Below are 14,475 nucleotides of genomic sequence, written 5' to 3'. Positions count from 1 at the left end.
TGGCTGATGGAGGCCAGGGCAAACACTAGAACTTGTAACAGAATTGAAGGTCAGTGTTTCCGGGTTGAAAAAATAGTAGTTAAAAAAATAGAAAAATTTACTGTGTGTTTGCTGAGAAGGCGTCAGGAGCCAGGGCAGCCAGTCTTTCTGTCTCAGCCTTATTCTGTCGAGACCAGTGGGTCACTCATCTGTGCTTCGTTACAGATCAGTGTGCTTTGCTTCTACAGGCATTTGGCAGAAGATGGCTACCCTACAGTTTCCAAGCCTATCTGTCCTTGGATTGTACAATCAACAGAGATTAACTGGCACTTCTCCTGGGGGCAAAGTGTGATTGGCCCAGTTTGGGTCAGGTGTTCTTTCTTGGTCCAATCAGCTGAGGCTGAGGTTGCTGGGTCATGTGATAATAAACATGGCTAATGGGCTCTTTCCATTGGTGAATGGAGAGTCAATTCTTAGAGAAGGAAATGTGGTCTGGACAGATCTCTTAAAATATGTCTACCACGGATGACTACAGATCCACTAGTAACAGTAAAGATGTGGAGGTCACAGACATTTATCTTCTTAACTTTCACTGTTTATCTTCTCTTTGCTATGTACTAATGGCATCAGAGACCTAGAAAAGTAGAAGGTAGGTGGAGTGAGACAAATCAAAAAGAAAGTAGCTAAAAAAGATAAATTACAGATTATCCCATCCATAGATATATCCAATCTTTGAAGAAACCTTTGCATGCCTAATTCCCTTTGAGAAATGACAATTTTTTTTTTTTCTTTTTTGGGATCGCGGGCCTCTCACTGTTGTGGCCTCTCCCGTTGCAGAGCACAGGCTCCAGACGCGCAGGCTCAGCGGCCATGGCTCACGGGCCTAGCTGCTCCATGGCATGTGGGATCCTCCTGGACCGGGGCATGAACCCACGTCTCCTGCATCGGCAGGCAGACTGTCAACCACTGCGCCACCAGGGAAGCCCTGAGAAATGAAATTTTAACATGGAGAAGAAAGCAACCTTTTCAGCAATTTCTTTCTATGCATTAAGAAAGGAAAGTCAGGCCTTTTCTCTAACACCCTCACCTCATTCCTTCTAATGTCCAACTTTCTTGAAGGAGGCACAGAGAAGCCAGAGTTATCTCATGAAGGAATGAGAGCCAGGTAGAAATGTTAATGAGGAGAAAGGTAAAGAGAATTCTAGTGGGATGTGAGTTGGCTCAAATTAATGAGACAATTCAAAGCTTGTTGAGAGTCAGTGGGAGCTTGGGAGTGATGTAAGGAGGCTTCAGAAACAGAAAAAAGTTTGGAAAAGTTAGTTGTCTGTATGATAGTGCAGTGGCAACAATCATTGTATAGGAAGTTTTAAGTGAGTGGTCGAAACCAACCACTGTTAGTAAAATTCCCCTGAAAAGCACTGAATGTCTTAAGCAAGTTGTTTGCATGTGTTGGGAGTATGTATGTAGAATTTAAATGTTATTAGGGAGACTTCTCTGGTGGCACAGTGGTTAAGAATCCACCTGCCAATGCAGGGGACACGGGTTCAATCCCTGGTCCGGGAAGATCCCACATGCTGCGGAGCAACCAAGCCCGTGGACCACAACTACTGAAGCCCACGTGCCTAGAGCCCATGCTCTGCAACAAGAGAAGCCACTGCAATGAGAAGCCTGTGCACTGCAACGAAGAGTAGACCCTGCTCGACGCAACTAGAGAAAGCCCGCGTGCAACAATGGAGACCGAAAACAACCAAAAATAAATAAATTAATTTTAAAATACTATTAAAAAATGTTGTTAGGTACCTAGTTAACAATTCTAGGCACAAAAACAATTGCTTTAAATAAAAAGCTCTGTCTTGATTAATACCATTAGTGTAGCAGCTGAACTGGGATCTGTGTGGCAAAATGGGAGTCCATTCAAACATACTCGGGGGAATTTCAAGACATTTACTTGGGGTACTAATGACTTCCATTATGACAGAACACATTACTTAAACCAAAAATGATCAGCTTCTGCATATAGAAGTGTGAAGGGGGCCTTAATTAATATACTAATTGCACTTCTTATTTTAAGTGGTACATTGATTTGGGTCTATAGTGGTTAAGTTGCTGTTTTCTCTTACAGAGTGTGGTGTTCCTTGTTGGGGGTTCAGGAAGAGGGTGGCTAGAATATGTACCCAGCCCTAGGCATTGGCAGAAAATATTGCCCCAATACTTGTTGGGTATCTAAGATTCCCTAGAGTTACTCCAGCAAGTCCTCTGTGTAAAATACAATGTTGTTACCTGAGAGTACTGAAATTGGCAAGTGTTTAGTGCTCCCCTGGCCCTGATGTATGACTGTACTACTTCATTGATTATGTGTAAGGCCTGAGTAGAAGGTTTTCTCTACCACGTGATGTAGAGGAGGGCCTGGGAGGGCGGAACGAAGATGGGTATAGTTTGATGGGGAGCAGGGATGAAAAGGAAGACTCAGAACATAAGGGGATGCTACCCACGTGGGAAGCAGTAGGGCAGGAGGGTTGAGTACTGGTTTCATTTCATTAGTGTTCCCATATAGAGTCTCCTCTACGCTCACTTAGAAGCAAGGAGAAAGGAAAAAGCTGGGTGTTTCTAAGAATCTCTTTAAGTACAGAATGTTAAGCCAAATAAATGTTTTACTTACTTCGAATGACAATCTATTAAGGCATAGGGTAGATTTTTTCACTATCATAGTGAATAAATAATGGAATGTGCTAATGTGAGAGACTGAAATTTACTTCAGTAGGGATCTAAAAAACAATAGATAACCTGCCTCCTTCTGGGCTGTTCCTTTAGGAACAAACCCTGAGGGAGGAATGTCCAAGTTCATGAATTGGCCACCAGGGGTCACCAGAAGAATTGAAAGGCCTTCTGAGGCAAAGCCATAGTTTCTTGCTCACCAAGAAGAGGGCAGATTTGTGGGACCTGCGTGCCCACCCTTCTGTTGTTAGAAAGACTTCTCACTTAACTATTTATGATTCCTTTGTCCCTTCTTTTATATTTAGAATTTCCATGTCCCTTCTTTTTGATCATCAGTTGTTGCTACACTACTCTGACTTATATGTCATTAGTAGAGATTTTATTTTCTTTTTAATTAAATATATAAATTTTTATCAATAGGGGATTACTCACCTTTCCGGTCTCAGCTCAAATGTTAGCCCATCACCAGAGGACTTCTTTAAGTGTTCAATCTAACGTCTCTCCATTGCTCTTTCATATCACCTGCTTTTTTATTACCTGTCTTCCCACCTTACCAGAAAAGTAATCAGAGCTAACACTTAAGTAGACATGTCAGGAGCTGTTCAATTGCTGGGCGTATATTAACTCTGAATCTGCACAGCAATCCTGTACGATAGACATTATTATTATTATTTTCAAGCAGAAGACACTGAGACACAGAGACGTTAAGTAACTTGCCCAAGGTCACACAGCTCTAAAATCACATAATTAGAATTCATACCCTGGCAGTCTGGTGCCAAAACCTATGCTCTTAATTATTAAGTATCCTTCCTGTCCATGAGTGGAGCTGGTCTGAATCCCCAGCCCTAGACTAATGCCTGTTCATGTTATATGTTAAATGAATTAATACATTGTCGTAAATTCAGAGTGTCGGACTATTCAGCCAAATGATAATATGTACTGATACGAAGATATTTCCACAACATGTTGTTAAGTGAATACAGCAAATACAGAATATTATGTATAGCCTGATTCTATTTTTGAAAAAAAAAAGTGCTTATGTATATCGCATATGTAACATCTGTAAGATACGTGTATATGTACATGTGGGGAGGTGAGGTGGGGTATAGAGAAAAATCTGGAAGAGTAAATATTTCTATGATCATCTCTAGGGAATAGGATTGGTGGGGCAAGGGGGAATTTTTTTATACCCTCTTTGGAAAAAAATTAAGAATAAGTACTTTCTTTATAATATGAAAAGCTTTAAGTAAAATTTTTCAAAATTTGGACAAAAATAAACACATTCTCTCTCTTGTTTCATACACTCTTGAATTATAGTTTCAAAATAATAAGTACTTTAAAAGTCCTGAATTTTGTAAATCTGTAAATGAAGTAAAGCAGTTGTTTCTTACTTCATTTGATCCTAAGTTTTGCAGTGTGGTTTTGTTCAGGGTGTCTTCATTTACTTTTATTCTTTCCTAAATGGGGGGGTAGCGAGTGGGAGAAGGGTTTCATTCTCACAACTGAGAGCTGAATATATCACCCAAGGAATTATCACATAATAACTTTATGCCATTATTATCGACATGACTATTGTTATATGTCATGACATTGTGATGTCACAGCATATTACAGAAGTCCACAGGCTGTGTTATAACTAACTTTTTGCAATGTACATGTGAACCTTTCTTTTCCAGCATCTGACTTTTGCATTTCGTTCCAGATAAGGGTAGTATTAGTTCACAGGTTGGTTGGCTCATCAGAGTAAGAAGATGTGTGCGTGGAGTTTTCTTGTAAAAAATGAGCTTCTTCAGAGGTTGTTGAGCTCATTCACCTCCTTCAGGAAAGTAAATTTGAGGAGCAGGGTCAGCTGAGGTTGGAGGTGTGTGTGCAGATCTCCTATTATTTAAGCATTCCAAGAATTCAGTGTCCTGTGCTTCAAAGTCGCATAATAAAGATGTTTGGCACTGAGGTGTTAGACTTGACTTTGTAGTGTGGCCTCTCAGGGTCAGCCTATTTTTCTGAGAGCCCGGAGGTCCCATCATTGTGCCAGGTCACAGGAAGGGACATGAAAAGCAGGGGAGGATAGGGTGGAGATCAGAGGGCCCCGGGCACCCAAGAGGGCAAACTCTCTATCACCCTCACAGATTTTCAGCCCTGCCTGTACATTTAACCACCTGGGAGCTTTTAAAACAGACTGATGCCTGCCTCACCCCAGACCAGTTGAATTGGAATCACTGGGATTTGGGCCTAAGCAGTAGTTTTTTTAAAAAAAAAAAACTCTCCAAGTTATTTTAATGGGTGGCCAAGGTTGAGAACCACTGGCTTATGGGTAGCTCTCCAGGGCTTCTAGAAGCTCATGTGCACGATAGGAAGGAAGTGGGGGGCTGGAGGTCCGCTGGAATGGATGGACTCGCTGTATCTCACACGCCCGGGAGGCTGGAACTACTTCCATCTAGATTCCATCCTCTCTCCACCTCTAATACTCTCCTGCTGCTGAGTGAATACAAGTGGAAGGTGGTCCTGGGGAGTGATATTGAAGAGCAAGATAGCGGATTGGAGGGGAGATAAAAATCATTTGTTCAAACAAAACACACAGTTGGGGCCAGGCAGTCTAGGGCAGAGGTAGTTACATTTATTCAGCACGGTAGAGTTGACAATATCATTTCATGATACATTTTCTCATTAGGGTCCTTGGGCAAGCCTGTGAGGTGAGCGTTTATTGCCCTTTGATGGATGAGGCAGCAGAGGGCTGGAAGAATCTGAGGCCCAGGATTACGCAGCTATTACGTGGCCAAGTAGAACCAGCACCTGTCTGGCTACCAGTTCCAGGGTCACTCTGCTTCCCTACAGTGGCTTTAAAAGTCCAGCTTTGATGTTAATTTTTTCTGCTTCAACTTATAAGTTCCTGGTTCTCTTGAATTCTTTATAGACATTTACAACACTTGAGGCAAGAGAACCAACTAGCGAAAAACTGACCAGGGAAGATGTCCAAAGGAGCGAGAATAAACAGCAAACGACCCACTTTTCCTATTCTCTCATTTATAGATGTTTTACATGAAAACTGTCTATAAATTCCTAGTATTTTTCTATTATAGTTAGTTGGCCAAAAAGTTCCTCGGGTTTTTCCGTAAGATGGTACAGAAAAACCCGAACTAACTCTTTTGGCCAACCCAGTAGCAACAGCTAACATCTGTAGAGCAGGCACTATATGCCACTCACTGGGTTTTATGAAAATTAATTTATTTAGTCCTCCCAGCCACCACATGGCATAGGTACTATCATTGATCCCCATTTTACAGCTGGGGAAACTGAGGTCCACAGGACTTAGGCAACTTGCCTAAAGTCACACAGCTAGTGGCCCAGATTGGAACCCAGTTTGGGACAAGAGCTCACAAGACTTATCCATTACACTGTGCTGACTCTTGGAGCGACAGCCCTGGTCTGAGTTCCCAGTCTCACTCTGGGCTCCAACTTTTTCTACCTGCTTCCTTAGTTTTAATAATCATTCGTGCTTAATGTGCTTTTTATCATGCATTAGGTTTTGCTCCAAGGGCTTTGCAAATATTATATTATCTCATTTAATTCCTTAACACTGGAGAGTGGATCCCAGGTGGCCCCTCCTAGGCAGACTTTTCTCCAGCTCACAGCTGTTCTGACCGCTGCCACTCTTTCAGCCCGCTCCCTTGGCCCCTCCCCAAAGCTGCCAAAGGACTCTGTAGATATTTGGTGACTAGATAAGAGAAATCCCTCTGTCCCTGCTGTTTTCATGGTTAGAACCCTGTAAGATCAGCTCTTCTTCCAGGTTCTTGGCTGTGGGTCCCAGATCCCCTCCCCTTGAGTTCATCTTGCCTTCTGCCCACAGCCTTCTCACATCATCCAGGTGGATGAGCCAATCCACTTTGATCTTCTAATGCAACACTGATTTGTCTCTGTGTGACTGGGCTAAGTAAGAGGTTGCAGGATTTCATTCTGGGCTGAAGCAGTAGGATCCTTTCTTGCCAGACCTGACTGACTGCACATCAGATGAGCCATGACATCAAATGAGGACTATCAGGTTCTGCTTTGAGCCTTGTGGAGACCAAGTGGAGCTTCTTTCAGATTGCTCCCAAGGCTTCATGTAGGGCCAGGCAACCTCCATGCTCACTGCTCTCCCACCCAGTTCTTCTCTGTCTTGAGGATTTCTTCCATCTACAGCATCGTTCCCTGGCTCTCCTTGTGGCTGGATCCTTCTCAGCTTCCACGTCTCAATTTCACTCTCAGGATCTCACTGAGAACTTCCCTGATCACTGTGTCCAAAGGAAATGCCTCTTTCTTTGCCCTCACTCGCTCTTTTAACATCACCCTTATTTCCTCTCCACACTCTTTAATCCTCGTATTTATTCATTTATTTACTGTCAGTATTTCCAATGAAATGTCAGCTTGAAGAGGGCAAGGAATTGTCTTTTTCACTCACTGCTCTGCTAGGACCTCCTCCTAGCGTGGTGCCGACCCCTGCGAGGTGCTGCGTGAAAGAAGTAAAGACCACTCTGTCATCAGGGGTGACGGTGTTGACCACTACCAGTGGCTCATTTCCAGCATCCCAACCCTGCCAGTGACCTTTCCTTATTTACATCAGCCACATCTCCTAAATAAATCCATACCTTGTTCAGGGTTTTGTTGCTATTGTTTGCATGGACTAGATGGCTCAGGGCCTGTCTCTGTTCTTCTCAGTTTCATCATGTTGAATGAAGTTCCTGTTATCTCCGTGGTCACCTTCTCTGTAAATAAAATCAGAAAGGCAATTTGGGCTCTCAGTGAAAGGGGAAAATTGTCACTGAGGAGGATGGATTCTTTGTTGTGCCTCTTTGGGAAGATGTTGGTCAAATGGAAGAGTCCCCAGAAAGTTTAAAGAGCTTTAAAAAAATCTAACCGTGCCCTAGGCGGTGTGCTGGGTGTCTAGGGGCACACAAAGGCTAAGCTTCTACAATCTGTGGCTTTTATGGCCATTAGTGAGAAAAGACTTAACTGCACAAGATAGATACCGGCATATGAAACAAATACTAAATCAAAACAACAAGAGATGACAGTGGAGAGTGGTCACTGGGGTTTGGGAAGGCTTGATGAGACTTAGATGAGTCAAGGCTGTGAAAGACAGAGGGTTGGGGTAAATTTGCTTGGATGTATTCTGCAGCCTTAGCGCTCTATTTAGTCACTGGGTTCTTTGTCCGTCTAGAAAGAGCCGTGGAATGCTCCAGTCGTCCTCTGGCTGCAGGGAGGGCCGGGAGGCTCATCCATGTTTGGACTCTTTGTGGAACACGGACCTTATGTTGTCACAAGAAACATGACCGGTAAGTGCTGCTTGGACTCTGTTTTCCCATGGAGAGTTTTTCATTTGAACCTTATATCTGCTCTAGAAATAACTTAGAGTGAGCAGTGAGCCACTAGTAATAGCTTTACAGTTCCAGATTATAAAAACGTAACTTTCTGGCAACGTTTGTCCAAGAAGGAGGAGCCACCAGGGTGCGTGTCCTGGCTGGGCTGCTTTCTCCCTTAAAATTTGGGTGAAAGGTTCCAAGCTTTGTTCTGCCAGTCTCCTCCTGACTCAAGCAATCCGGGCTTATGAAAGCAGTTGGTATTTATTACTATTTGGGTAAGCCCTTTTGCGTAGGACAAATGGGTGGAATTGTATCCCTAGTTATTCACATGAACCGAACACTGTACGGTTCAGTCACATGAATGATCGGATATCTTGGAAGCAAGATACTGAGGGCTGGGGCTGGCATGAAGGAAGGAATGGAGAAGGAACCACATCCAGCTCTAACCCAGGTTTACCTCCATCTCATGTTTTTGGTGGGGAGGGGAGACTGTTTACTTTCCCTGGGTCAGAATTTGGAGGGTGAACCAGTTTGTGACTCAGTATATTCATGTACACAATTCCGTTGAAGTTGTGGTTCTCTTCAGCATTGGACGGGAGGAAGCAGATTCTGGAGAACTGGACATTAAGGATGATTCACCCAATTTGGGCAGATGGGTTTATTACACCCCTGGTTGATGGGTGTTTCTGCATGAACCAGTTGCACGGGGTTTTGTTTCCCAAGTTCATCTTAGATGTAGAAACTCTCTGGTTCTGGGAAAAGTAAAGGAGAGGAGGGGAGAAGAAAAAGGCGCCGGTATCTGTTCCCTACTATGAGAGTATAATGCAACGTCAGAGGGACACCAAGGGTTCGCTCACCTGAAGAGGACAGGCAGGCGTGTTGGGCTCCTAACCAGAGCTAGGCATTAGATGGGATGTTTTATTAATGACCCAGTCTAAAACCTCTTCTCTGCTTTATTAGTACGTGCCAGAGACTTTCCTTGGACCACTATATTTTCCATGCTCTACATTGATAATCCAGTGAGTATCCCCAGGGTCCTGTGAAATGGCAGTGTTGGTCTCTCTTGTCTTTTTTCTTTCATTAAGTACATTTAAGAAATAGAAAAAAATACAGATTTAATTTTTTTCTTTTTAAAATATAATTGTCTATTTAAAGAACACATTTGAAATTTAACTTTTCTAACATGTATCATTACATCCAAGTTTGGGGATTTTACTTGCTACCTTCTCTCCTTCCCTCATTTCTAATCTTATAAAATGTCCTGATCACTGAATTATACCATCCAGGATAAGGGATTAGTTTCTTTCTCCTGATGCTATGGGTTTCGCTATAGCATGGGTTATTGTATAGTATGGGAAGTCCTAATCTTTTAAAAACTGAGTTCTAGATATAAAAGGTCAAAACTGGCCCCCGTCACTTATCACAGTGAACAGAATGCCTCATCTCAGGGGGAGCAAAAGGTGGAATTCTCCTTAGGAAGTTCTTATGAAATTAAATCCTATAAACTGCAGTATAGGAAAGTAACTTTAGGGTCAGCTTCTGCAGATTGGGAGTTTCTTCTTTGTCCTCTAACTAATTCCTCTAACTTCTTTCATTTCCCAGATGGTTCAAAGATAAAACAGAAAAATAGGGAGAATAAAGTCCAGCATTCTTGCCCTCCCCCATGTTTTGTCAACCATCCTTTTTCCTAGTCTATAATACCATATTTAAATAAAAGTTTAATTAAATGTCCTGTTCTCTTGGGTGTTTGGAGAAAAAACAAAAGCAAAAGTATTTACAACTGGTGTGTGTGGAGGGGGTGCATTCCTTATGTATATTATTGACCCAAAATAAATAGTAGCTTCTTCTATTGATTTACAGCTCAGTTGTCCATGAACTTCTAGGTATAAGGAAATATTAGTTTAAAGCTAATCTTTATTTTAAAGCCCCTTGTCTGCTGAAGGTGAAAGGGCTTAGTGGCCATATTCCCCATAAATAAAGAAATGGGAAAAAATAACTACACACACACACAACTATCTTTTATCTCCAGCCCAAGTTCCTTCTTAGCAGGCAGAGCAGTGCACCCTCCAGGTTTCAGAGAGGAGACAACTTGAGGTCTTTTGATACTGTAGCAGGAGCCAGGAAAGGTGAATTTCTTGTTCTTAAAGCAACATCTGGCAGGGTCCCCGCTGCAGGATCAGCACAGCTCAGTCACTGACTTCAGGGCAGAGCTTTGCGCTGCTCTTTTGTTGGGGCTTGGAGGAGGGAAGGGGGACCTAGGTGACATGCAGCATCCTCCTGCGAGGACGGCTGAGTGCATGTGGGTGATGGCAAAAATCTGAGGTCAAAGTCATGGCCTTTGGAATAAGATTGATTTCTTTCCCAGGTGGTATCTCTCAGCAGGACATGTGTTTCTCTATGTTTATACCTGCTTATTTATTTCACCTTCAGGTGGGCACAGGCTTCAGTTTTACTGAACATCTCCAGGGATATGCAGTAGATGAGGACGATGTGGCACGAGACTTATACAGGTAAAAGGCCTTGACTCTTTCAGCCTTCTTCAGACCAAACGTTTTTCTATTTCAACAGGAAAATTCTTCCAGTAGTAGAAGTATTATTATTATTATTTATATTTTTATTTTTTGCGGTGCGCGGGCCTCTCACTGTTGTGGCCTCTCCCGTTGCGGAGCACAGGCTCAGCGGCCATGGCTCACGGGCCCAGCCGCTCCGCAGCATGTGGGATCTTCCCGGACCGGGGCATGAACCTGTGTCCCCTGCATCGGCAGGCGGACTCTCAACCACTGAGCCACCAGGGAAGCCCTAGAAGTATTATTGATTGGTCTTCATAGTCCATTTCCTGAAGATCTTTTAAGAATACTTCTATGTGAGGGGTGTGTGTGCGTGCACACGGCCTATTTTCCACTTTATTACGTTATCATTGATAAGTATGAAAGTACAGAAAGTAGCAAGAAGAACTGACATCTTAAGGCATAATTTTAATTTTGTAAACATAGCTTTTGAAAAACAATGGAAACAGAGCAGAATTGTTCAACCAAAGATGATTTTCCAACCTTTCACCTAGATGCCTAAGAGGTTTCTGCTTGCTTTCCAACATTATATTGAACTTAGCTCTTGCCAGGAAACAACATCTTGGATGTTTGTTTGTTTTCTTTCCCAGGATTCCTCCTTTTGTGGCCTTCACAAAATGCAGTTTTTTACTCTTGTGTTTCTCCTTCATGCCTTTTCCAGGCTGAAAGCTCAGCTTTTTAGCGAGTCTCTTACTTTTCCCTTCATATTACAAAATTATTCTTTTACTAAAAAAGAAATTAAGGAAAATGTGACGTTGTAAGCCTGATCAAACAGTATACGTATAATGTCTTCCTTTCTTTTTCTTACATTCATTATAGCTATTTTTTAGTACTTGTTTTTAAAGTAAGTGACCGTTCTTATTAGGTCACATTTTTTTTTTTCAGTCTAAATTATTACTAGAGACCAAGTCCTGGATTCTTTCAGATCACTAGGGCACCCCTTTACGCATTGTAATAATTTACTAAAAGAATCCTAGTGGCCAGGAAGAGTTAACTAGCTCCTTTACCCTGCCCCCCACTTTTACCAAACACTCATTCTGCTAATTACTTGGTGAGCAAACCCAACCAATCCCCAAAGTGAAAGTGAATCTATCAGGAGTCAGAGTTTTTTGATCTCTGACAAAAGCTTTCCGTTTTATTCTTCTTTCTCCCCAAGGCCAATGGCTGGGAGGGGTGAGAGTGGGGGAGAGGAAGGAAGAACTTCCGGCCTCTCTCCCAGAGATTTTTCTCTCTTCTCTGCTGCCCCAGAAAATGATATGGTTGTTGTCTGTCTTGCACACTTTCATCTGCCACATGTCCCATTATTTTAACACTTTCATTCAGTTTCTAGGCGGGCTGGATAGGACCCACACTTCTGCTTCCAGATACAATGAATGGGTCCTGGGGACAGATTAGCCAGATCCTGACAGGGGTCTCCTCCCTGCCCGCAGCTCACGCACCTCCTTTTTCCCGCCACAGACATAATCCTGCCGGCCGTCTTTTACAAGTTTACTCAAGCGCCATGTCTTTCTCATTTAGCACTGACTGTGAGCTCTCATTTTTCAGATCGGAAACCTACTTCTCCCCCATACCCTCCTCCTACTCCAACCCTCTTTTGGCTTAAATCCAAACAACCTCAGTTGTTTAACTAGCAAACACCCTGAGGGCGGAGGGTCTGTATTAAAGAAATTCATCAGACCCTCTAAGCCGGAGCCTTGCACCCTTGCCCTTCCTTTTCTGGCTCTCTTGCCCCTCCCCCAGAGATGGTCACAGCTTCCAGTTGACCCTCTGAGTGGATATTTACTGCTGACATGTGGTTCATCTCCTCTTGCAAGACATGTAAAGAGAACCTATTTCAAAGCATCCATTGTTTATAGCTGCTTTAGTTCTTTTTGCTTCAGGCTCTTAGAACTGGAAAGTAGTTAATCAAGAGTAGTGCAGAAAACTGATTTCAGCTGTTTCCTTTATGGTTTGCACTATTTGTTTCCCTTTGTGACTAGAGTCTTCTCTCCAGCTGTCCAGATGGGTGTTTGGAATAAGAAGGTCGCTTTGAAACCTATAAATTGTCTACTATTGGTCTAAAGAGTAGAACATTCTTTTTCTCCCTTTGAAAACCATCTTTCTTTTTTTCTGAAAATCCAATTCCTTTTCACTATTATTAGTGCACGGCTGTAAGGAGACTCCTAAAGACATTTGACATTCACATTTAGGCTGCTTTTCTTTGTGTTTGGAAGTGAAACTTTTTCACTAACAAGATGTTTAAATTTTTTTTTTTTTCTATTTGGAATGTGTTTAGGACCACAATGCCGCTCTGGTTTAGAAAAATATATAAATTTCCTAAAGAATAATAAATTTTCTAACTGGAGTAGACCAGCTGGTGCCACTCTCCCTCTACCACTATTTTTGTGTGTGTGTGTGTGTGGTACGCGGGCCTCTCACTGTTGTGGCCTCTCCCGTTGCAGAGCACAGGCTCCGGACGCGCAGGCTCAGCAGCCGTGGCTCATGGGCCCAGCCACTCCACGGCATGTACCACTATTTTTTGATTGCCTACTATGTGCCCGACATGGTTCCTGGTGCTGCTGATACAGTAGTAAGCAAGCTCCCCAGTCCCCACTCTCCCAGTGTGCCTGAAGTTATCTTCTTAGCGGCCAGACAGAAATGCTGCTATTCTATTCCACGTATTGGTTTGCATGGGAGATAGTATGTATTGCTAAACAAAGCTTCATGACAGTGTGACTATGAAACAGGTTTCGTATATTTAATTAGAACAATACTGCATGATGGGTGCAGGCAGAGATCATGGCCTGGCCATACTAGAAGTGGAATGAATGAATGCAGAGGATGGCTCCTGATCTGATGCAACAGAACGAAACCACCGAGATTCTTGTTGCTGTGCTTCTTTCAGCCTGTCAGCAACAAAAGCTATACCTTGTTTGGCTTTTGTTGGTACGGAGCTTCTGCTGAGATTATTTTAACCTCATTTCTCCTGGATGTCTTGTATTTACTATGACCCTGACTCCACTAGAGCTGACCAAAGTCCAAGGCTGTCTTTGGATCTATAATGCGTTATCATTTACGTCTATCTTCTCTGCCCCGAACCCATCTTCCCTTTAAAAAAAATTATCTGAGGAGTATTTTCTCCTACTCATTCACCCTTGCAATCTGTGTTTCATCCTATTGTCCTTTAATGTACCTTTCTGCCACCAGGTAGCCTTTGACTAAAATTTGACTCAAATTGACAAGGCCTTGGCACAATGCCAGCAAGGTCGTCAAATGGAAACACCTGGAAGAGGCATGCCTTGTGTGCCATGTGGCGTTTGTGCCTGAGTAAATGCATGGAGTGCACGGCACACACGTGTATGTATTATGCCTTATGTATTTTGGCGTTTCTACTTCTAAAATTTGCAATTTTATGTGAGCATGATTCTAGGTATTATTTTGAAACAACCCTTCACCACATAATGGTATAGTCCTTGATGAAAACACAGTTCAATGAGCAAATGATATGTGTACGTGCACTTACTAAATTTATTTTTTTTATTCTTCGTTCCCATTTAAGAAAGACCTACTAAGGCCTTGCTATGATTAGCCAAATTTTTGTTCATATCCTACTGTGAAATTAAATCTCTGTGATAGCTTCCTCAAGTGGGACCTTGCCTTGGAAACTTCAGCTAGATAATCCTGCTTTTTCAGGCTGGAAGCAACCTAGGAGATTATCTCCTTCAGCTAAGATTGTCAGATAAAATACAGAATGCCCTGTTAAATTTGAATTTCAGATGAACAACGAATAATGTTTTAATCTATGTATGGCGCGTGAAATATTTGGAACATATTTATACTGAAACATTATTTGTTGTTTATCTGAAACTCAAATTTAATTGTACATCTTTTGTTTTTAT

At 42.5% G+C, this 14,475-nt stretch overlaps 1 protein-coding gene across 1 annotated transcript in view; it reads left to right on the top strand.

Annotated features, from left to right (window-relative positions):
* The window catches only part of CPVL (carboxypeptidase vitellogenic like), a 101,252-nt gene that overhangs the window by 17,661 nt on the left and 69,116 nt on the right, over positions 1 to 14,475 (top strand). The window contains 3 exon segments of the mRNA XM_065883857.1: positions 7,893 to 8,003; positions 8,991 to 9,049; positions 10,461 to 10,540. Coding sequence (XP_065739929.1) covers positions 7,893 to 8,003; positions 8,991 to 9,049; positions 10,461 to 10,540 — 250 coding nt within the window.

The sequence above is a fragment of the Phocoena phocoena genome, chromosome 9 (genome assembly GCF_963924675.1).
Source record: "Phocoena phocoena chromosome 9, mPhoPho1.1, whole genome shotgun sequence".
NCBI classification, from domain to species: domain Eukaryota; kingdom Metazoa; phylum Chordata; class Mammalia; order Artiodactyla; family Phocoenidae; genus Phocoena; species Phocoena phocoena.
This window is presented reverse-complemented; position numbering and strand designations above follow the sequence as displayed.